The sequence below is a fragment of the Neovison vison genome, chromosome 3 (assembly GCF_020171115.1).
Source record: "Neovison vison isolate M4711 chromosome 3, ASM_NN_V1, whole genome shotgun sequence".
NCBI classification, from domain to species: domain Eukaryota; kingdom Metazoa; phylum Chordata; class Mammalia; order Carnivora; family Mustelidae; genus Neogale; species Neogale vison.
This window is the reverse complement of record NC_058093.1, coordinates 64,080,081-64,103,316: the sequence shown is the minus strand read 5'-3', so window position 1 is coordinate 64,103,316 and position 23,236 is coordinate 64,080,081. Positions and strand designations below refer to the sequence as shown.

The following is a 23,236-nucleotide window of genomic DNA, read 5'->3' as shown; positions in this document are numbered from 1 at the left end:
ATAAAGCCATACTTTTCATTTTTATACAAATGGGAGTATTATATACCCAGTGTTAGTTTTTACTGAATAATGATGCAAATCCATTTCTATCACCATACTGAATAAAGTCATTCACCATAATTAAATATTAAAAAATGTTTAAGTTATTTATCATTTCAATAAGTGAAGAGACAGGAATGCCTGGGTGGCTTCAGCAGGTTAAGCATCTGCCTTGGGCTCAGGTCATGGGATAGAATCTGCATCAGGCTGCCTGCTCAATGGGGTGCCTGCTTTCCCTCTCCCTCTGCCTGTTGTTCTCCCTGTTTGTGCTCCCTCTCCTTCTCTCTCTCTGTCAAGTAAATAAATAAAATCTTTAAAAAAAATAACTGAAGAATATTCAACACCTATTCATGACTAAAAACTTTTGACTAAGAATAAAATAAACTTTAAACTTCGCAAACAGCATGTGCAGAGAATCCTACAACTAATACCACACTTAATGATATAAAGTGAATGCTTTATCTTTAATAAGAATGATATGGGAGCACCTGGCTGTCTCAGTTCATACAGCATGTGACTTTTGATGACAGGGTCATGAGTTTGACCCCTGGTTAAACCCCTGGTGTAGAGCTTACTTTAAAAAAAAAGAAGAAGAAGAAGAAGAAGACAAAAAGACAAAAATGTCTTCTCTTGCTCCCTTATCTTGGCATCGTACTGGAGGGTTCTGCCAGTATAATAGGACAAGAAAAAGAAATATGAGGCATAATCATGAGAAAGGAAGTACAATTATCATTATTCATAGATAACAAAATTATGTATTTTAAACACTCCCCAAATTACTATAATTAGTAGAAGCACAATCAAATACCACCACACATCTAGTAGAATGTAGAATACTACAACACATTTAGCAGCACAGCATTTTAAAAAAATGAGTATTTCTGTATGCTCATATGCAGGTCCATATGTAGCGCAAAAAACTAGGAGGAAAAACATCTGTTTCTCACTAAGTAGGAATATCAATCATTTTTTATTTTCTTTAAATTTTCTCTATCTCTTAATAGAAAACCACATAGTGGATTTACAAGAACCAAACAATAAACCCCCTTTACATTTTTTCAAATAAGAAACATACTGTCATTTGCCATCAGACAATATGTATTTATGAGTAGATGAACTTTGTGGCAAGAGACTTTTATGTCTTGTTTTTCTGTTGTCTATATACATAAGAAACAACTAGATTGTTTTTTGTTTTTTTTAAGATTTTATTTATTTATTTGACAGAGAGAGATTACAAGTAGGCAGAGAGGCGGCAGGCAGAGAGAGGAGGAAGCAGGCTCCCTGCTGAGCAGAGAGCCCGATGCGGGACTCGATCCCAGGACCCTGAGATCATGACCTGAGCCGAAGGCAGCGGCTTAACCCACTGAGCCGCCCAGGCGCCCGAGAAACAACTAGATTGTTTACAGGATTATTTATTAACAATCTTCTCTCCACCAAACCTGCACATGTCATTCTACTATTTTCTAGTATTTTTATAGGTTGGAGAAATAGTCTGGGCAGCTAACTTTTGTTGCTTTGTACATGACTGATTTTTTCTTTCCAGGATGCTTCTAGATTTTTATTCTCTATCCTAGATATTTCAGATATTTTAATGGAAGAAGTATATAATATATGATAATAACAACAGTAGTCTACAAATAAGTATGTGTAAGTATATGTATAAGGAAGTATATGTAAGTATGTGTATGTATAAGTCAATTAAATTCCAACACATTTCAAACATCCGCCAATGTATTCATAAGAAATATATGAAAAAAGGCCCCCCTTTTGATTTTTGGTTGCTTTTGTTTATTTTTGAATGAAGAAACAGAGATACAGGGAGGTTAAATATTTTTCCCAGCGTACTTTCCTGATCAGCAATTAGACCCAAAGAGTCAGAAATTAGACCCAAACAGTCTGGTGCCAAATTCAGTGCTTTCAATTGTGAGGCTGTAAGTTTTGTTCTCTACAATAATGGGCAAAACATTTAATATCAAAATTCTTTATCTTTCAGAAATAATATTTTTACAAATAATTCATAAAATGTTTTTAAATTACTTCACCCATGATATAAGAATAAAATAGACTTCCCCATAGTGTAGTTGTATCAAATAAATGATGTGATATAATTCATCTCAATATTCTTGCTATACCAGTGTGCCATTTATCACTCTATTCCTCTAAGCTGCAGATCTACCCTCTGTGGGCACTGCTCAGGATATGGAACATTTCTCCCTTGCTAGCTGGCAAGACAGTAAGTTTCATCAGTGGAGGACCCTGGAGGGATCCTGGAGGAGAAACTGTTCTTGGTTTCTATGCATTCTCTCTACTGGCAGGCTCCTGTAGTGCTCTGTGGCCAGAAGCACATGGTACCTCTCCACGGGACCTGTCTTAGCACCTGAGAAGGCGATTTCCTGGTCAGTTTTTCAGTGAAGCCCCTCAGTGACTATGTCCGCCATCCAGTGGGCACAGGGATGCCCTCTCCAGTGCAGTCTGACTTTCAGACTTACAGGTTAGGGATCTGTTTCCATATTTGGTTCTTCCTTGGGTGCTTGGGGTTTCCCTAGAGATCATAGCTATTCCCTGTAATCTGCTTTTTGCACATTCCTTAGAATTCTATTTAGGCCTTTGTACCCAATCACATACTCTTATCTCCTGTTATAGCTAATGATTCTTTAAACATCCCCCCCTTTAGATTTACTCTATGTTTCTTGTCTCCTCATTGAATTCTTACTGGAAAAAAAAAAAACATTAAATTCTATAAAATACAAATGGCTATTTTCGTGGTTGAATACCCTGTATGTGTATTTGTGGTTATTTCTGAACCTCCTAGTCTTAAAATGTCCAAGTTTCAATAATCTTATTTATATGCTAGAAACAGTAACACCTATCTTCAAGGATAGGAGTAGATAATACAAATGTTTGTAAAAATACTTTCCATGGTGTGAAAGCACAATAGAAATGCAAGTTATTATTAAGAGAGAGTAACGTCTGTGAGGGTGGGTCCATTTCTATCTTGCCATTCGTCGGTAACCACTGTCTCTCACAGGGCTTGGCACACTGTGGGTGCTCACTACATGTTGGTTTGGTAGACAGATGTGTGTATAAACCCATCTCTATTACTTCATTTCATTTTTGTTAGATCTATTTGAACTGAATTTCAAAAAGGTCACATAAATCAACTGCTTTCAACTTTGCAAAAGGTAAATATTATATCATAAAATATACACAATATTATTCAACTATATCGCAAAGTCTTCTGGAATCTTACCTCAAACATATATGTTGTTATAAACAAAGATAGAAAATATGGAGCAAACTATGTGATCAGAGACCAAAACTTTCGTGCACTGTTTAATTTAATTAGCTATTTTCAGGTGCATTTTGTAATGTTATTCACTCTTTACAACCTGATAAGACACATATAATTGACTATAATTCTTCTTTTGTTATCTTTAAGTGAAAATGATAGTTTCTGATGGCTAACTGTTTATAATATGGCATACCTTGAAAACTGTTTAAGGTATTTATTAAGTGGATAAATAACTTCAGATTTGATGCCCTTTATTTTTAGGGAGAAGAGAAATTACTTTCATAAATTGTTTTTCACTCTCAATAGTCTCTCCTACAATATTTTCACCAAAAATTTTAGACAGATATCAAGCTAAAATATGTCACTATGGCCAAGAGGAAGCCATAGTATAATTTTTCCCTCTTTCATCAGTACATAGGCTTGTGTACATATACACTGTTCGTTCCTTCCATTGTAACATTTTTTTTCTTAATGATCTCCAGTAGCTTTGTCAAGGATTTTCATTGTTCTTTGTTTTTTCCCTAAGAGTACAGAATTAGTAACATTTCACAAGCTGCACAGATTATAAAGAGGAAAGAAAAGCAAGGATTCTGGATTGCAAACACTTTTTCTCAAAGTAATAAAAAATTACTTATTTTTAGGAAACTTCGTGTGTGTGTGTATGTGTGTGTGTCTGTGATGTTTCTAAAAAGAAAGGAGACAAAGGAAAACCTCTGAGCCATTATATGCTTATATTTACACAGTGTAATATATGTGTAGATGTTTCCCTTTTGCTTCACATAAATTAAGAACAACATCTGTATAAAGTAGATACTGACTTTGTGATTTAACAACATCCCACTGAATGTTCTAGAATCTCATGCTACCCCGAACAAGAATAATGAATTAAATAAAAAACACACCTGAAACACATATTTGTCTTATGAAATATGTAATAAATAAATAGATAAGGGAATGAATGAATGGATGAATAAATGGAAGCTGAGAGTTTTTGAGGGACAGATTTAGCAATACACAACTAGGAACACTGGGCCCTCTCATGAATTGACCACTTTTTTCAAGAATGTCATAAACTGCTTTGTGTGTCTATTAAGAATGTTTGCATCCTTCATTACATTTGTTATTGTAAGTAACAAAGCATAGTCAACATTTCTAAGTAACATTTGGTTCGTTTCTATTGGGAATTGGGAGAATATGTAAGAATGGCTTAGCATAGGCATTTTAGACAGTGAATTGAAAAAATAAGCAAGAAGAAATAAAACTCTAAACAAAAAGTCACTGGGCATGGAAGAGGGAAATCCAGAACAGCTGGTGTCATAGTCTTTGAGGCTTTAACTGAACATCGTTTCCTCATCTGTGTTTATTGACTAGCCAAACAGCTGGTCATGTTTTGCTTCAATTATCATTTTAGGTTGATAGGTCAGTTTCTCTTACTCTTCAAGACTCAGTCATTTAAAAAAACAATATGCTATTGACAGGTCATAAAAACGTGGGCGTTGGCAGTTCTGTTTAACACAAAATTTCTTCAGAGCTCATCATTTCAGTTGTATTAGAAGCACAGTCCACAGCTGATCACCTTGCCTCAAAGTGGGAAATCATGTATTCGCACAAACATTCCTTGCCTGTGTGCTAGGCACAGAGTAGGCAAGTACAACTTGTCTTGCACTTGATGATCTTAAGGTTGTTTACTGATTCAAAGAACCTGGAAACATTTTTTTTTTTGAAGATTTAATTTATTTATTTGACAGAGAGAGAGATCACAAGTAGGCAGAGAGGCAGGCAGAGAGGCAGGCAGAGAGAGGGAGAAGCAGGCTCCCTGCTGAGCAGAGAGCTCCATGCAGGGCTCAATCCCATGACCCTGAGATCATGACCGAGCGGAAGGCAGAGGCCTAACCCACTGACCCACCCAGGTGCCCCTGGAAACAAACATCTTACAGAGATGTTTTAAAATAGTTCACTCTGATTATAAATGTATCTTACAGAGGTTTTACAGAATACACTTGCCCTGGTTGGCAAACAAAAACTCTGTTTTAAATTTCTATTAAAACTACTGCCATTTTGAATGCTATACAGCATACTTTTCATGTAATTATTCCAAATAATATTCACAACATGTCCAAGAGATACTACTAATAACTTTATTATCTTAAAAAGTAGAAAACTAAAGCCAAGAGTATTGAACTAACTTTCTTAGATTGCACAATTTTTAAATGCTAAATACAAGATTTAGCCTGGGCTTGCCTATCACCAAAGTATATTTTCTTTTCTTTTCTTTCTTTTTTTTTTTTTAAAAGATTTTACTTATTTATTTGACAGAGAAAGATCACAAGTAGGCAGAGAGGCAGGCAGAGAGAAAGGAGGAAGCAGGCTCCCCGCTGAGCAGAGAGCCTGATGTGGAGCTCAATCCCAGGACCCTGGAATCATGATCCAAGCCGAAGGCAGAGGTTTTAACCCACTGAGTCACCCACGCGCCCCACCAAAATATATTTTCAAAAATTTTATCACATGAGTCTGTATATGAAAAAGGATACTGTCATATGTTCACAAATTATAGCTGTGTTCAGTGATTCTCAGTATTTCAAAAGTAAGTAATGTATTTATTAAGTATTTTGAATATATACTCCACAGAGGGCACATACTGTAATGTAATTGTGAATAACACAGACAATAAATCATAACACAGTGTAGAACATACCAGAATCATCATATAGATATATAGAGAGGATGACGGTGCTATTTTGAAGGAGGGCCTGCATTTGGGGGAGCATCAGAAGGAGACATCCTGGGATCACGTCATCTGTCACTCTAATGCCGGTGGCTCAGGACACCAACTTCCCTTTAAGTCACTCAGCATTTTCTATTTTGTAGAATCCTGTACTTCTCAAAGTGATTACATAGGGGGACATCAAAGAGGTGAACAATTTTCCACAGACTAATGTCTCTTATTGAAACAGCTACTCACATATTTAGAGCTGAGGTTTCTACCATACTGTCGTTCCAGTCCTGATTAATGATAGTTTGACTTGTCTTGCTTTTCGAGTCCAGGATATGCTGGGCATAGAAGACATACCAAATCTATTGTTGTGAGGAAGTAAACGATTATAAATGTATAAATGAAGCATATAAAAAAAGCAATAATAGCAGGACTAAAAGAAGTAAGCTTGAGCTGAATGAAATGAAAATAGATGGTTGGAACAATTCTATTACAGAAAGAAGTATCAGGCACAGGAGCTACTTCAGGAACTGCTGTAAATTGATTTACAAATATGCCAACAGGAAAAGAGGATTGATATCACTTCTGCAATCATCTGACAGCCTACTAGCACATAAAGAATTCAGAAAATATCTTGCCAGATTCAAGAGCTAACTCTATTGAAACCCAGTTAGAAATTCAATTTTAAAAATTATGTTTAAGTGGTTCCCTTGTCCTTAATAATCTCATAGCCACTCAGGGGACCCAGTTTTCTTCCTTTACTCTCACAGTTCATAACTGCCTATTTTGTACAGGATTATGTATTTACTGTCTACCTTCTCCACCAGAATGAAATCCCATTTGGGCAGGAGACATGTTTTTGTTCACTATGGTCTAGCAGGTGCCTGATCCACAGGGTCATTCCATGAATTTGCTGCTTGAAAAAAATGAATAGTGATTTTATAGTTCTATTAGTATTTACTCAATAATTTTGTATACATGTCCCTCTTCTCCAAAAGAAGAGAAGAACATCCGTAAGAACCAGATTATAATCTTAACTTGTATTTGTGTCTTCTGAAAGAGATACTCAACCATTTAGGGTTTGGTGAGTTAATTCCCCCCGGAAGTTGCAACATTGCTTCACTGATGAAGACAATTCCAAGACAAAACTTCATCAAATGACTATAGTGGAGAGAGAGGGAAGATCCTAGGACTTACTGAAAATAGTTTTGTCTATTTCCATCTAAAGAAACTTTTGTTAATTTGAATTTTTATAGTACTTTTCCGTGTTTATGTGCCTTATATTGTTAGTCACTTCCATGTTTATGTGCCTTATATTGTTAGTCACTTCCAGTGACCTGTCAGTCACCTGTCAATCTTGAAACTTTGATCCCACTCCAGCCCCACTCCAGCCTCTCTCCAAACACAGGCTAGATCTTGGTACAAATGAGAATTCAATGGTATTTTCCCTTAGCAAACAAAAATCCAAGATAATAGCTTACTAGACAATAGTGCAAGAAATCATTTGGGAAGTTTATAAAAATGCACTGATACTCAGAGAGTCTAAATCACTGAGAGTAAGCTACATTTTGCTCTAAACTATAGGTTGCACAGAGAAATCTGAATTTTAATAATCATGCTAGGAGGGTGATTTGAGAACCTCTGAGCCAGATCATGAGTTGGTAGTCTAAAAAGGATGTTTTATGCAACCTTGCACTGTCAGTGCCTATGTCTGACACATAATTGGTGTTTACAACCTCCCTTAAAATGTAGATGTCTATGCTCCCTAGGCAATCTGTTTTTCATGATATATTTTCTTTTGTTAAACTCTTTCCACCACAGAATTCAGTTCCTATTATTTCTTGCCTTATGCTTTGGTTTGGCCACAATAGAAATTCAGCCTATTGACTTATATTTAATGAGAACCTTCTTTACACCATTAGCAACTTCCAATGTCACTTAAGATATCTGAATTGTTTATTGAGAGTCAGTTGAACACACAAACTTAGGCAAAGTCCTATAGCCACTGGGACCCATCCAAACTGCTTAGTAACAAATGAATAAAAGTTGAATTCACTCTTTTACAAACCAGCAAAAGAATCTAGATTTTGTTTGTCAGATAATGCAATGTCATAAATTGAAATGTTCTTAAAAATAAATTTTATTTCAAGTTATATGATTTTATATTAACTCTCCTAAAATACTTTATTCACTACGATTTTAAAATTGTGACTCTCTAATAATCTTTCACAAAACTGAACAGAAATTAAACCACTGGTATCTAAAAATATGTGCAATTAAACAACAAAAGGACAGTTTCACTGCCCAAGTGACCAAATTTTAATATGATAGTTTTTGTTCATGTTATTATTAAAAAATTTAAACTTAAAATTTTTTATAACTTTTTACAGTTCTTAAGCTCATGGATATATAGGCTATAAAATTTTTAGTATCATAGTACCACATTTACTTAGAAAGATGTCACCTCTTAGAGATTTTTCTATTTTAAAATTTTTTAGTAATACATGAACAGTGTTTTCTTGCTGTTAAGAATTATAACAGTACCGCAACCAAAATGATACATCTTAGAAAGTTCTCCATATCAGTACCAACTGAACTATCCCTTTTTAAAAATTCTGTATAATATTTTGTGATATGAACAAACCACAATTTACTCATTCCCCTATTAATAGTTATATAAGTTTTGTCCAATTTTTTTCTTCTAAAATCAATACTGCAATAAATACCCTCCATCATTGTTGGTTGTACTCATGCATAATGTTTCTTTTACATAAATAGATACAAGTTGACATGGAAGTTTTTGGCTGATATTTTGAATTTTAATTAAAACTATTGGGGCACCTGGGTGGCTCAGTGGGTTAAGCCTCTGCCTTCAGCTCAAGTCATGATCCCAGCGTCCTGGGATCAAGCCCTGCATCAGACTCTCTGCTCAGCGGGGTGCCTGTTTCCTCTTCTCTCTTTGCCTGCCTTTCTGCCTACTTGTGATCTCTCTGTCAAATAAATAAATAAAAATCTTTAAATTAAAAAAAAAAAACCTATTAAATTGTCCCTCCAAGAGAGCACACCATTTCTGTTCTACCCCCAACAACATATGACAGGGTCTATTTCTTATATATGATACAAATGTGAATTGTTACACAACTTTTTTTTCATTTTGATGAAAAATATTATGCTTATTATGTTAATTTTATTTTTTCAATTATTTGTAATGCTTTTCACATTTTCATATGTTTATTACCCATTTATAGTTTTGCTTTGGTTTACATACTTTGCTCCAATTTTAAATTTGCTTGTGTCTTCTATATGCTTCCTATATATCCTGGACACTAACGTTTTGTTGCTTATATGTGCTGTATTATTTTCTTTCTTTTTTTCTAGTTTTAAAATTAGTTAATATATTGTTCATAGAACAGAAGTTTAACTATTTTTGTGATATCAATCTCATATTTTCTCTTTCTGGTTTCTGTTTTTAGTGTTTCTTACAAATTATTTTTCCCCCTCTGAAGGATTAATAAATATAACCTTCTATAATTGTTCTAATGTATGTTAGAGTTTTGAGTTTTATGTTTGGCACTTTAAAACATCTAGAAGGGATTTTGTGTATGATGAAATGCAGGATTTTATTTGTTTATTTATTTATTATTTAGACAGACAATTATCCAAGTCCTATTTCGGTGCTAGTCTATCCATTTTCAAGAACTTGAATGCTAAATGTTTTACAAACTAAATTCCATAGGATATAGGATTCCCCTTCTGGAATCTCTGATTCATACCTGATGTCTATGTAGGTATAGTTCTACTTAATTATACTTGTTGGCTCTTTTTTTTTTTAAATTTTATTTATTTATATGACAGAGAGAGACAGATCTCAAGTAGGCAGAGGCAGGGAGAGAGAGAGGGGGAAGCAAGCAGGGAGCCTAATGCGGGGCTCAATCCTAGGACCCTGAGATCATGTCCTGAGCCAAAGGCAGAGGCTTAACCCACTAAGCCACCCAGGAGCCCCTACTTGTTGGCTCTTACGTAGCCCTGTTTCTTATCTATATTGTGATTTTTGATTGTGAGCTCATGTTCATTGGAACTTTTTCTTTGGGATTTTATTGAGGCCCCAGTTGAAGCTACATTTCTCCAGAGAGGATTTATATTTTGTTTTTATTAGTCATTTACCAAACTGGATCCATTATAAATTAATATTAAAATTCCTTAATAGTTTCCTGTCTGTAATATAAATAAAACTAATGGAATACCTGTTCTAATACCATCTCCCATAGTACAGTATGTCAGCCTTAGGATTGGAGAATGAAGATAGTCAAGCAATGAGTCGAAAGTATTATGACTTGTTGGTATAAAATAAGTTTGAAGGTGGTGTATCAATTCTTCCCTGATGTTTATGAAAAGAATGGTCCTACCAAGTCACAAGAGAGTGATTACATATCCTCTAATAAGTCTGGAACTATCTAGAATTTTAAGTGCTGAAATACTAGACCAAATAACTGTTAAACAGAAAGAGTTTGGCAAGAAAGGATTTTTTGTTTTTTTAAACAAATGGAACAACTGGTTCTTTGTCTTAGGCAATACAAAGTTTATGGTATTCTCTAAGAATTTCCGAGACCCTCTGGCTAGGACTTTGTGTACTCTTCTAATTGAGGCCTCATATACTATTTCATCAGTTTGGTATTGCAAATAAAGAATCCTAACCGTGACCTGCAGAATTTATTCATAGAATATTATTTTAGCTCCATCCCCATATTTATAGATATGGAAAAAGAGTCAAATATAGAATCATGTATTTCTTCACAAAGAGAAAGTTTCATGTGCTATTATTATTTGTGTTTCACATTTATTATTAATAGATTGTTATTCTTAGAATTCATCACAGACTCTATATATTTTAAAGGGCATATGAATCTTCATTAACCAGGAATAAGAAGTTTTAAGTTAAGTACTGGTAATTAATTTTAATTTCAAGTAAATAAGGTATTTCTAATATTAAATATCCATACAAATTTTACAGGGAAAATACACATTTTTAATAAATATATTTGGCCCAAAATCTGAAAATACAATTACATCACAAATTTCATATATTTTGAAAAATGGATTTTTAAAAAATCGTTAATTAGTGAATACTTTTAGTGGCTTTTTGCCTTCTTCACATATCTAGGGATATCTAGAGTTTAGGATTGCCCCTAGAATGTTTCTATCATAGTGAAAAATAGCCAAAAACTGCACTTCTTTAATTTTGTAACATTTTTTAAAACATGTCAGTGAACATTTTAATCAACCCTGGAAGCACAAAAGTTAAGTGTTCCCTTTTCATTTAAACCTGAAATCCTTGTTAATCTGACAGCTGAGTATAATTAACCTGAATTGTTTTACTATAAGCTTAGAATCTAGTACTTTCTCTTGCCCTACCTCATGGGGATAGAAAGACATTTATTGAATTGCTATGCATCAAACATATAAAAGCATCCCTATTTCATCTCAGATTTCTTACTTTCAATGCTTCTTCGTGATTTTGCTAGATCTACCTGGAATTTTCACCTTTCCTTCTCAGTAAATATTTCTTGAATTTATGGATATTGCTACTACTTCCTTTCTGTCTTTCTTTCTGACACTACCACCACCACCAACAACAACAAATAATTCTTTAATAACTGGACTCTAGCTACTTCTCAAAAGATTCATAGAACTGTTTTATTGTTTTTTTTTTCCCATTCTCTTCTGAATTTTTTCTCTCCATTCTTGTTTTGTCTCTCTTTGTTTCTTTCTCTTCCTCCCTCCCTTGTCCTCTCCTCTCTCCCTCTCACTCTTGATTCCTTTCTTTTTTCCTTCTTTCCTTTCATTAAAAACCATTGCACCAGTGCATTCTCTTAGTCATGTGCTAATCCTTAGTGACAGAGCTTTTCTTCCTTAAACCCAACTAGGATTGCATCACCAACACCTGTCACCAAACTTGTCCAGTATGGACCTTCTGCATTCATGAACCTCTAACGTTGCCTTTATTTTGGAACACTGATGGTTATTTGAGCTGTGCCAACCTGGATAAACACATTGAATCATAAACTCAGTTTAAGATGTTGGGTTCTTGTGTTTCACCTTTGCGCTAACATTCTAATTCCAAACTATTAGGTAATTCTCAAGTCCCTTTCCCTAGAATAACCAATTCCTGTTTGGCTCCCATATATGGACTTCACCTCTTCAAGCCAGCTCTGTGATTCTGCCTGTACTCTTTGCCTCCTATCTGGATCTGTCCTCTGGAGACCACAAGAGAGCAAAAAAATACCTCAAATATGCAAGACCTAAACTGAGGATCAAAGGGAGAAGTAGTTCCATACACTTCGCATTGGCAATAGCGATAAAGTATAAGGGTTTTAATGATGTATATCTTTCCTCTGCTTCAAGTTACTAGGTAGAAACTAGCAGTATAGTTGCTCTATTGATGGGAAAGAAGATCACCTAGGGAGGATTCTACTCCAAATCTTCCTGAATATCATCAAAATAAAACTTTGTATGCTTTTAAGAATGAAAGAAAAGGGAAAATATTTTTTTTTCAAGTCTTAGCTTAAATGTCATCTTTGTGTTATGGCTGATCATAACCATTCCAATAAAAAAATGCAAATCTTCACCATGCCCAGTTCCCTTTATCACAGTTGTATTTTCTATAGAACTTACTATCTTCTGGTGTGTAATTTACTTCTTCATTATTTTATTGTTCAGGGTGTGTCTCTGCTTGTTATAATACAGGTCACACAAAAGCAGGGCTTTTCTTTTCTTCTCTCTCTCTCTCTTTTTGGTCTGTTTTATTCATTGATGTCCCCAATCACTTAGACTAGTACCTGGGAGATTTAGACAGTCAAAAAATACTTACTGAGTGAAAGAATAAATGGGCAAATGAAAATACCACATCAAAAATGTTCTCTAGGAATAGATATACATTCTGACTCTATAATCAGAATATTTAAAAACAACAGTTCTTTCCAGCTGCAAGGAGGTAAAATGAATGAATGAGTTTTAAGAGGGATATTTATATTTGTTGTTCTCTTTCTTTGGTGGCATCATGTTTTAAAATTAAGTATGACCTACACAAGCTCAAAATGAGGTCCTGGGATTTTGATTATTAATTAAATGGAAATTATCCAGCATTCCAAGGTGCTGATTTATAGCCTCCATGTGAAAGACCTCATGAATAGACCTTTCATTACAATTTCCTCAGAATAGCAAACTCCCAGCTGCCCCTTCCAGTGAAGCCCATGATTTAACTCTGGAATTTGTTTTGACTCACAGACTATAAAAGCAACATGTGGGAGTCATTGAAAAACTGCAGGTAAAACCCACTTTAAGAAAGAGGGAGGTGGGAGAGACTGAATAAACTGAATAAACACATGAAACATACCAAATACTTATGATATGACAAAAGGATTCTTCGTTTTATAAAGGGTGTTATCTCAGGATTATTTTATTTTATTTAAGATTTTATTTATTTGTTTGTTTATTTATTTATTTATTTGTTTATTTATTTATTATTTATTTATTTGTTATTTATTTATTTGTTTGTTATTTATTTGTTTATTTATTTATTTATTATTTATTTATTTGCACTCAAGCAGGGGGAGGGGCAGAGCAAAAGGGAGAAACAAGACTCCCTACTGAGCAGGGAGCCCAACATGGGGCTTGATCCCCGGACCCCAAGATCACAACCTGAGCTGAAGGCAGATGCTCAACCATCTGGGGGAGCCACCCAGGCACCCCCTCAGGATTATTTTAAATTATGCTTCACTGACAACATTTTTACTAAGGAAAAGTCTCCTATGTGAGTTAAAATGACAAGGGTGTTTTATAGGAGATTGTCTGGGGCATGAAAGAAGATATGGAGCCTGTGTTGGGAGTCTTGGGTCCACCATGGTATTTGTACATAGATTAGGTCTAAAGCCTGTTGTCTGAGTCTCATTAGACAGAACAAATCAGTCAGAGCCAATGGTCTTCAGTGGAGCTGCTCTGTGACTAAATATCTGATTTATTTATGTTTCCAAACAAAGTTCTTTTTTTAGTAAAGGAATATTTCTGTTAATTTTAAAATATCCTATTACTGCATTTCCTTTAATTTTGTTGACTTTAGGTATTTAGAACATGATTTGCTTCCTGACCTGAGAGGATTCATATTCCCAAGAAAATTAAGCCCTAGAAAAGACATTACAGAAAAATGCATAACCTCACAGCAGATATTTCTGTTCCAATGGTAAAAACTTATTTTTCAGTATGCTGAAAAGGAAACACAGGTAAAATGGTTTTTTCCTTCATTTTATCACTAGGAAATACTACAGAGAGGAGACCATCACTAGCTCTTGAAGGCAATCTTTTTAATATGTGGATTATTGATACCGATTTATTTTACAAACATGGATTATCTTTACACATATCCACATGCATTTTAATTAAGGTAAATCTCAGAGAAAGGGTAACTTAAAATCAACAACTAGCATCTGAATCCCTTCCAATTAAAAGGGTGGACAAGTTCTTTGGAGAAATGACATCTGCAAAGAGCAGGCTGTCCAAAACAGTGACCATTTAAATTAATTAGGATTCAATAAAATCAACAAGTTACTTTGTTGCACTAGTGATTTTTCAAGTGCTTAATAGCCACAGTGTGCTAGTGGCTAGTGGTTAGCACATATATGACAGCAAACATAAGGAGCACTTCTATAATACAAAAGCATTTCTCTAAAATGTCTCTAAAATGATTTTAAGTGAAAAGATATATAAACAGTGACAGACATAAACACATATATTGCACATATATCAGTATTTCAGAAACACTGATAACTGAAAGGATCCCACCACCTATAGAGCAGTAGAAAATTAAAAAAAGAAAAACCAGAGCCCTCAGTTTGATTTGTAAAATCTATCAGAGAAGATGAATGGCCATTCTAAGAATAAAGAATGAATCTGCTTTAATGGAGCAGAATAAAAAGAGAAATACAACAGGTAATTTCTAAGGTTTATTACAAAAGCCTTGAAAGAGGGACTTTGTATATTTTATCTGTTAGCATTTTACATGTTGATGACTTAGAAGATTAATATTAAAATTATGGTTTAGGGACTAAAAGTGAAAAGCAGGTAATTATCATATTAAAACATTTAAACTTGATGGACATTACCCAATCACCTATGCTCTTTGAAGCACCCTTTGATTCAGAGTTTTTCTGCAGAAAAAATAAATGTCTCACTCTACATACAGGTAGATCAAACTGAAGTAGATCAAACCATATAAATAAGATAGATACTTATTTATCTAAGACTCCCAATATTCACTCTCCAACTTACTGGTTTTAAAATATCTAAAAGAAATTTCACAGATAAGATTTTATATCACTGTGGTACAGTTAGTCAAACCATTTATATGCATTTGTTTGTTTCTCTTGTATCATTACATCACTCAGATTTGTCAAATTATGGATTTGTCATGCTTGACATTTAATTTCAAGTGAGCCGAGTCTTCCTAGAATCATTGGAACAACTAACAATTAGAGTACATCCCAAAGAAAATGTGAATGGGATGCACCAATGTTCACATGAAGCACTATGATTTTTTTCGACACATGTGTATCTGTAAGGAAAATGGAGCAAACACAATAGAGGGTAGTGGAAGCAATTAAACACAACCTGGGAGTCGGTGGATTATCAAGCATAGAAAGAAATCTGGAGGGTTCCCAGTGCCTTTCTGTGCAGCTACCCAGGACCTGTGGTTGAGGATAAGCCGTGGGAACTAATCCAACAGCCATTGCTATTCCTGAGTCCTGAGATGCATCCTTTGAGCCATTTGCCTTGATTTTACTTAATTATAAGAATGCAGGTCATTAGGTAGCTACATTGTGATGATCTATTGAAGTCTCTTTCTAAGATTCTACTGTTTATGAAAGAGCTATAAATAAATATTGCTTTCAAGTATGAAACCCCTGAGGCTACTTAAGATATTTAGCACGTGAGCTATCACAATTACTCATCTGATCCTACACTCTGACATCTTTGTTCCCACTTTTTATTCGGATACACATGTTTATCTTCTTGGAACAAATTCTCTGTGCAGCAGAACAGCAACATCAGTGTACTCTTCAGTTGTGTAGGTTTTGTCAAGCCTGTCAAAGCCTGTCAAAGCTAACTACAAGTATTAAAAGGGCCCATACTTTTGTCCCACCAAAGATAGGAATTTTGGGCACCTTGGAAGAGTTAAAAGGATCCTATAATGAAGGAAGTTTCTTTCTTTTACAAGCAGTGACACGTAGAAATTACAGTGCTTGTGCATTGTGCAGATAAAATAAAAGTTAGCTGCTATGTTCATCCCTAGTGCCATTTTCCCACCCAGTGTTTTTCAGTTTAGCACTTGATATTTTCAATATACTGGGAAACTGAAACCTGAGGTCACTCTTAAATTTAAGTCATATATTGACACTCAATAATGGTTACCTTCCAGAACACCTTTTTAAGTGTGTAAAATAAAGAGGCTTTTGAAAAAATCTTTGCATGGGATCTAAGAAAACAGAGGAGAGAAGCCAGGCAGGCTGACTCAAGGTGTTTATGTCATAAGACACTGATCAGTTTGCCAACCTCATCTTTGCCTCCCTATGCTAAGATCTCCACAGGGCCGCATCTGAACATAAATCATTCCTAAAGCTTCCCTTTTTTGGCCTCTTCTAATCTAATTCTATTGCATTCAGCCAAGTACCCATTAAGTTGAATCACAAGCCCGAAATACGTGGAGTAAATTCCTTAAAACTTATACTAATCATATGAGGATATCAAATGGGCATACATAAATGAAATTAAAATGAAAGCTAGAAATTGAGATCCCAAATCACCTGTATTTAGAAATCCATATCTGTCCAGTTCTTCTTTGGCAAACTCCCCTTTAGTCTTCCCACACCCACCTCCCTCTCCAAATTACAATACTCAATCAATTTGCATCAGAATGGGCTGAATCATATATAAAATTATCCAGAAGTGCATAAAGTTTCTCAGACTTGAATGTGCCACATGAATTATCTGAGGATCCTGTTAAGATGCAGATTCTGGTTTGATAGGACTGGTCTGAGGCCCCGAGTTCTGCATTTCTAATATGTCCCCAGGTGACGCTGATACTCTGAATAGCAAATGTTTAAAGCTGAGCATTATTAGCTTTCCAAAATTGTGAACTGCCTGTCCATGCTGACTGGCAACTTGACTTCCTAAAAGTTGTACTGATTAGGACCTTTAACAAATATCACAAATACTCTAATATGCATTACTTGGCTGAAATGAAAAGAAAGCAAAATGTGACGAATCAGAAATAATAAATGATATAATTTCCAACAAATTATTTGTATTTTGCACTTCTGTCATAGTTGAAAATTTTATTAACAGTGTAATTTCTAACATATGAGCTATTAACTTTTTAATGACATTTGTAAAAGATTAATCAAATTTATGAGGTTTTCTCTTAAATTGTGACACTCTCATGTCACTTTTTATTCCAAATTCATTAGGCACATTTGGTTTAATTGTCTGAAAAAAGAGATGCTGAAGGCATTTTTAATTTTTTTAAATTTTGCCACTGACAGTTGCTTATATTTTATCCTTTTATTATCCCACAAAGAGAGACAAATACGTTTCCTTTCTTTTCACAAAAGAAACAGTCAGACGATGGCCAAATGATGGTTCAAAAGTCTAATACTGAAAATGCTTATTGTGCTAGTTTAGAATCAATTAAAATATATTTTATTTAGCTTTAAAAATTAAACTATAATAGGGATAGAAGTATTTAAATCTAACTCTATTTTTCCTAAATTGTTTCTTGAGCTATATTCTCTCATTTTTTTCTTCTTAATTTTGAAAACAAAACCTTAAATATTTTCTTATTAAGCACTCATGTTGTACAATATACAATCCCAAGAAATCACATCAAAATATTGTGCTAACCTTCAAAGACATGGCTGTGACCACTTTCAGGTGACATCTTGTCAAAAGATGTTTCCTCGCCTTTCTTGTCTGAATCATTCACAGAATCATCGGACTGGCTCCTGGGGTAACTCTTAAATGTTGGTGAACATAAACTTCTCTCAATCTCCACTTCCTGTTAGAAGACATTAAAAGGATGCATATTAAAAGCTATCAGTGGGAAACAGATGTGGTTTTCAAGGGGTTTAGAGGCAGGAATGGGGGGGGTTCCCATGACTGATATTTTCCAATATGCTCCGGGTAAAATTTTTAGAACTTAGCCAAGAATTGCAAACACATATCTGACACTGAGTTTACTTTTCTGCCACTAGTTCCACTTATGAATTAGCTTTTCTTTCATGTGCCTTTTTTCACTTTCATAAAAGAGAGAAAGTGGAAATAAGGGTCACAATACAATGTAATATATGTTAATAGATGCAACTTCCCAAGACATGAGAAATGTCCATGAGGGACTTCAAAAAAATAGCAATATATTGACATTAAGTGCTTAGGAGAGAAGGAAATGAGCTTTTTTTTTTTTTTTTTTAAATGTCATGCTCACCGTGTAATAATAATCCTAGAAATTACAGAGCTCCCAAATTACAAATCCATTCAGCCACTATACAGTAAGTAAGTCTGGCAATTCATAAAGATTGCAAAATTACTTCTTCAAGATAGTGGCTTAAAATCCAAGCGATAAAAGTCCCCCCCCTAAAAAAAGGATAAAGAATATTTCAAATAGAGGGGATCTACTATTCTTTATTTTATAGATTAAGTAATAGAATCTAATAAAACAAGCCACATCAATCCAGATTAATCATTTCAAATAAAAAAACTGTAAAAAGCTTGTAAATGAGCTAAGACAGCTTGAAAAGCAAACGTATATATATATATATTTTTAAAAATCAAGTAATATAGTGAAAATTGTCTCAATAGCTACTCATACATTTTAGATTTTTGTATATGAAGTTATATTTTCTAAATAACAGCAATTCAAACAATGATGTGACAAATTGCTCTTCCCATTCATTACATCTAAAATATACTGGAAGGAATGAGTTAAGTCTAAGAGACTGCTATAAACTCCAGAATATCTCTTAGAATAGATATACACTTTCTATGTCTATGATAGGATGGAAAGGCAAGGCTTTTGGAAAATAACTTCTTAGCATGCTTATGTTTTCTAATTTTCACGTCCATTTACATATATCATATCAAATGTATATATCAATACATAATTAGAAAATAGTGGTATGCATTTAATCATCTCATCTTCAAATACCCTCCAAATACATGATATATACTATCTTCATTACTGTGAACTTGGTCTGGAACTAAAAACATTTACAGGAGAAAAACAGAGGAAAAGGGGTTTCCGTTTTTTCAGGGCATTGCCCTTAACATTTGTGCTTGCAACTACTATAAAAAACCCAAAGTTTCATAACAGTAGTGACGTTTACATTGTTGAGACACAATGTCAGACATGCCTGGCATGGGGGTGTGAGCTCTTTAACTAGTGAATATGCAGAATCCTCACCTCGGTTCATTCTGGTATCCTCTCTCCCGGTCATGTAAATTAAATGCTACGAAATGGATGCAGTATTCATTTGCCTTTGTTTCAGCAATTTAACCCAACTCCTAGCACCAGCAAAAATAAAAGAAGATAAAGAGAAAATGAAGATGCCTAAAAAGCAGTGATTCCTGTTCCGAAAATTTTGTTTTGACAAAGGGTGGAATACTAAATATGGTCCCTGGACTCAGTTCTTGACATAAAAAGATCACCTCTCTGTTTAATATAGAAATATGGTAATGTGATTTGGTGAAACTGTTCAATAAAATATCTCAGCCAGTGATGACACTAACTTATGCTGTATTGGTGTTCTCAACTTCAAATTCACAAATGCCAACGAAACATCATATACCAACGTGGTAAAAGACCCCATAGTCCACATATGAACATGATAGACCTTTTTTCCAAGCCTTGACCTTCAGATCCAAGTCATTCTGTGGCAAGTTCCTTAGAGTGAATTCCTTAAGTCAAGTAGGAGGGAAGGTTTGTGTAGGGACAGAAAGGATCTTAGATAAGTTTCAACTGGGTTGTCTCTAATTACAGCAGCAATCTGCTTTAATCTCTTTTAATCTGTTTTACGTACTGTTTCCACAAAAAGACTTACTTCAAGTAAAAATCTACACTCTTAAACAAATGCACAAAACACCAGTTTAGAGGGAAAATATACAGCACTTGATGATGAGAAATTTGGATTCAAGACCTCTCAATATTTATGAAGCTGTGTGACCTTGTTTGGGTTCCTTGATGTATCTGGAACTAAGTTGTCTCATATGCTTCGTAAAGAGATTTAGTGACTAAATGTCTAATATTCAACAACCAACCATTTGTAGTGCATTTTTATCTGAAATAAAACAAAATAAAAGGTTATTATTCATCTTTTGTAGCTTCTACTCTAGTGACGAAGACAGTAATATAGCACATAAATCAATGTAAATATGCAATTATGTACAGATCAGAAAAAAGAGGTATATAAATAGTAAATGTCTATACTGGGGAAACTAACCTATTGAGAAAGGTCATGTAAAACTCCCTTGGGGGAAATATCTGCAGCTGATATTTGAAGAAGTGGGGCTTAACTAAGTGAAGAACTTTTTAGGTGGAGAGAACAAAATGTGCAAATGTCCTGGGGTGGGAGGAAGCTCAGTGGCTAGAGATGAGACTGAAGCAAGGAGCCTGAAAGAGAACAAGATACGGGATGACCTGAAGTGGTAGGTAGAGGTTAGAGTATGATCTGGAGGGCCAAATTAACTATTGTGGTCCTAATCAAATGGGGAATTACTGAAGAATTTTAAACTAAGTATGTGCACGCACACGTGTGTGTTCATGCATGCACACATGCATATGCACACACGACATAATTAAGTTTGCATTGTGAAAAGTTCAGTCTTTTCCTAGAGTAGGTTTTTTCAACATTGGCATCATTGATATTTTGAAACAAACAATTCTTTGTTATGGGAGCCTATTCTGTACATTGCAGTATATTTAACAGCATTTCCTGTTCTACCTACTAGATGCCAGTAGCATTACCCCTCATAGTCATACCAATCTTCTGCAGGGAGCAAAATCACTCCTGTCTGAGGATAGTGCTAGAGTGGGATAGACTGGAGGAAGGTCAAATTATCCATGGGAAGATCAGTGAGGAGCCTGACAGTGCTCCAGGCAAGTGATACCCCTCTTGGACAGAGTAGTGATAAAAATAGAGGGGAGTGAACTAAGTGGAAAGCTATGATGCAAAACTGACAAGGTTAGCTAATGGATTAAGTCTGAGGGGAAACAATTTCATTTTTCTTTCTGGCAAATACAATGAAAGGGATTATAGTATTATTAAACAACTCAAAGCACCGGAAGAAGGCTGGTTTGGGATAAAAGACAGATCATGAATTGGGCATCGAGATGTCCAAATGGCATCTGGAGCTTAGAGGCAAGTTCCTAACTGAACAAGCTGTTTGTGAGTTGTCTGTCTCTTAGTGGTAATGGAAACACCAGATATGGATGAACTTGCTTTGAGTGTGATGAGAAACAAGTCCAGGACCAAGCCCTGAAAAATGCTGACATTTAATTTTATAGTAGAGGAGCAAAAGCAGACAAGAAGAAACCAGAAAATCAGAAGGAAAGGATATCTTTAACAATATTGAACTCTTATTAAGAGTGTAAATTCAGTAAGGAATTAAATATGTCCTTTGCGTTTAACAACTTGGATATAAACTTTTGAGCAAAATGATTTTGGGGAAGTAAAAAGGTTGGAGGGCAGATTGCAGTGGGTGAAGGATTGACTGGGAGATAGTGAGTATAGATAAGCTCTTGAATAAATTAGTGTTAAAGTGGAAAGGAGAAATAGAGCAATAACTTGAAAGACATATTTTGTATAGTTTCATTTTCAAGGGAGAGGCTGTATATGTTGAAAAACCAACTGGAAGGATTTGGTGAGACTAATTTTAACAGACTTCTGGCTATACAGAAGAAAGATGGAAAAATAATAATGTAAAACTCCTGAGAGGGGCAAGAAGATGGAACCCAAAGCACAGATGGACATATAACCCAAAGATAGAGAACACAAGGCATTCTCGTTATCACTGAGGGGAAGGAAAGTTACATTAATGTATATATATAATATGTATGCTTAGTAGCCTCAAGATAAGTACACTCCTGTCTGACATTACTTATTTTCTCTGATAGGGTGTGAGGTCTGATGAAAGTGGGAGGAGTATTTGTAAAGAATAAAGAAAGTTTAATTTCATTGCTGTGGGGAATGGAGAAGGGAGATGAGCAGACAGAGATGACCATGGGTAAAGCTGCACTGGGAACTCATTTGGAGTTGATGATATTAAAATTACAGGGCTACACGAAGATCCTGTTGAGTGACTTTGTCTGAAAATTCTCCACAGTTTTACTTCAGGGGATGACGAAGTAGGGAGCTGACTTCAGCCAGATAGAGGTTTTGTGAGGAAAAAATGAAAAGAAAATGTGTGGTGCAGGGTAGGCTAAGGTCCACGTGGGAGGACAGGCACAAGAGAATGTAGGTTCCTGTTAAGACAATTGAGAGACTGACTGGGAATCATACACCACGGAATGTAAGATGGATTAAAAGGGAAGAAAGTAAAGGAAGGGTAGACTGGAAGACAGTAAAAGGATCAACAGGGTGAAATCATGGTGAATTTAAAGACTGCTGGTACTGTGAATACTTGGCAAAGCAAATTGGAAAGAGAGGAAACCAAGATGTTTGCTTTGGTGACTTGAGTAGTAGGACAGTTATAATGGCTAGGATCTGGTTGTGACCACTAAAATGGAAGCAGAGCGGATAGAGGAGAAAGTCATTAAATAGGAGAAAATCTAAAAACTCAGAGAACAATGGTCTCAAATTACATGAGGATTCAGGGATAGTGAGGTTTTCAGGGATATCCATGTTTCTCTTAAGCATGAAGGTAGAGGAAGTACTTAGAGAAGAATTGGAGGATACAAAAGAAGTTTCTGATTATGGAGAAGTGATACCAGAAGCACTGGTAGAAGCTCTGGCTTAAATAATATCTAAATAAATAAAATTTCTCAATAATGTCTATAATTTTTTCTAGCTTTAAGACATCTTGAAACCAGGAAGATATGGAAAACTTAAGCTGAAAAGAGAATGAGATAACTTTTCTTTGTTATTTATGTACAT

At 34.9% G+C, this 23,236-nt stretch overlaps 1 protein-coding gene across 1 annotated transcript in view; it reads right to left on the bottom strand.

The window, feature by feature from the left end:
- The window catches only part of XIRP2 (xin actin binding repeat containing 2), a 295,386-nt gene that overhangs the window by 75,574 nt on the left and 196,576 nt on the right, over positions 1 to 23,236 (bottom strand). Inside the window, exon 2 of the mRNA XM_044240927.1 lies at positions 17,994 to 18,147. Coding sequence (XP_044096862.1) covers positions 17,994 to 18,030 — 37 coding nt within the window. The 5' untranslated portion in view covers positions 18,031 to 18,147. The remainder of the gene's footprint in view (positions 1 to 17,993; positions 18,148 to 23,236) is intronic.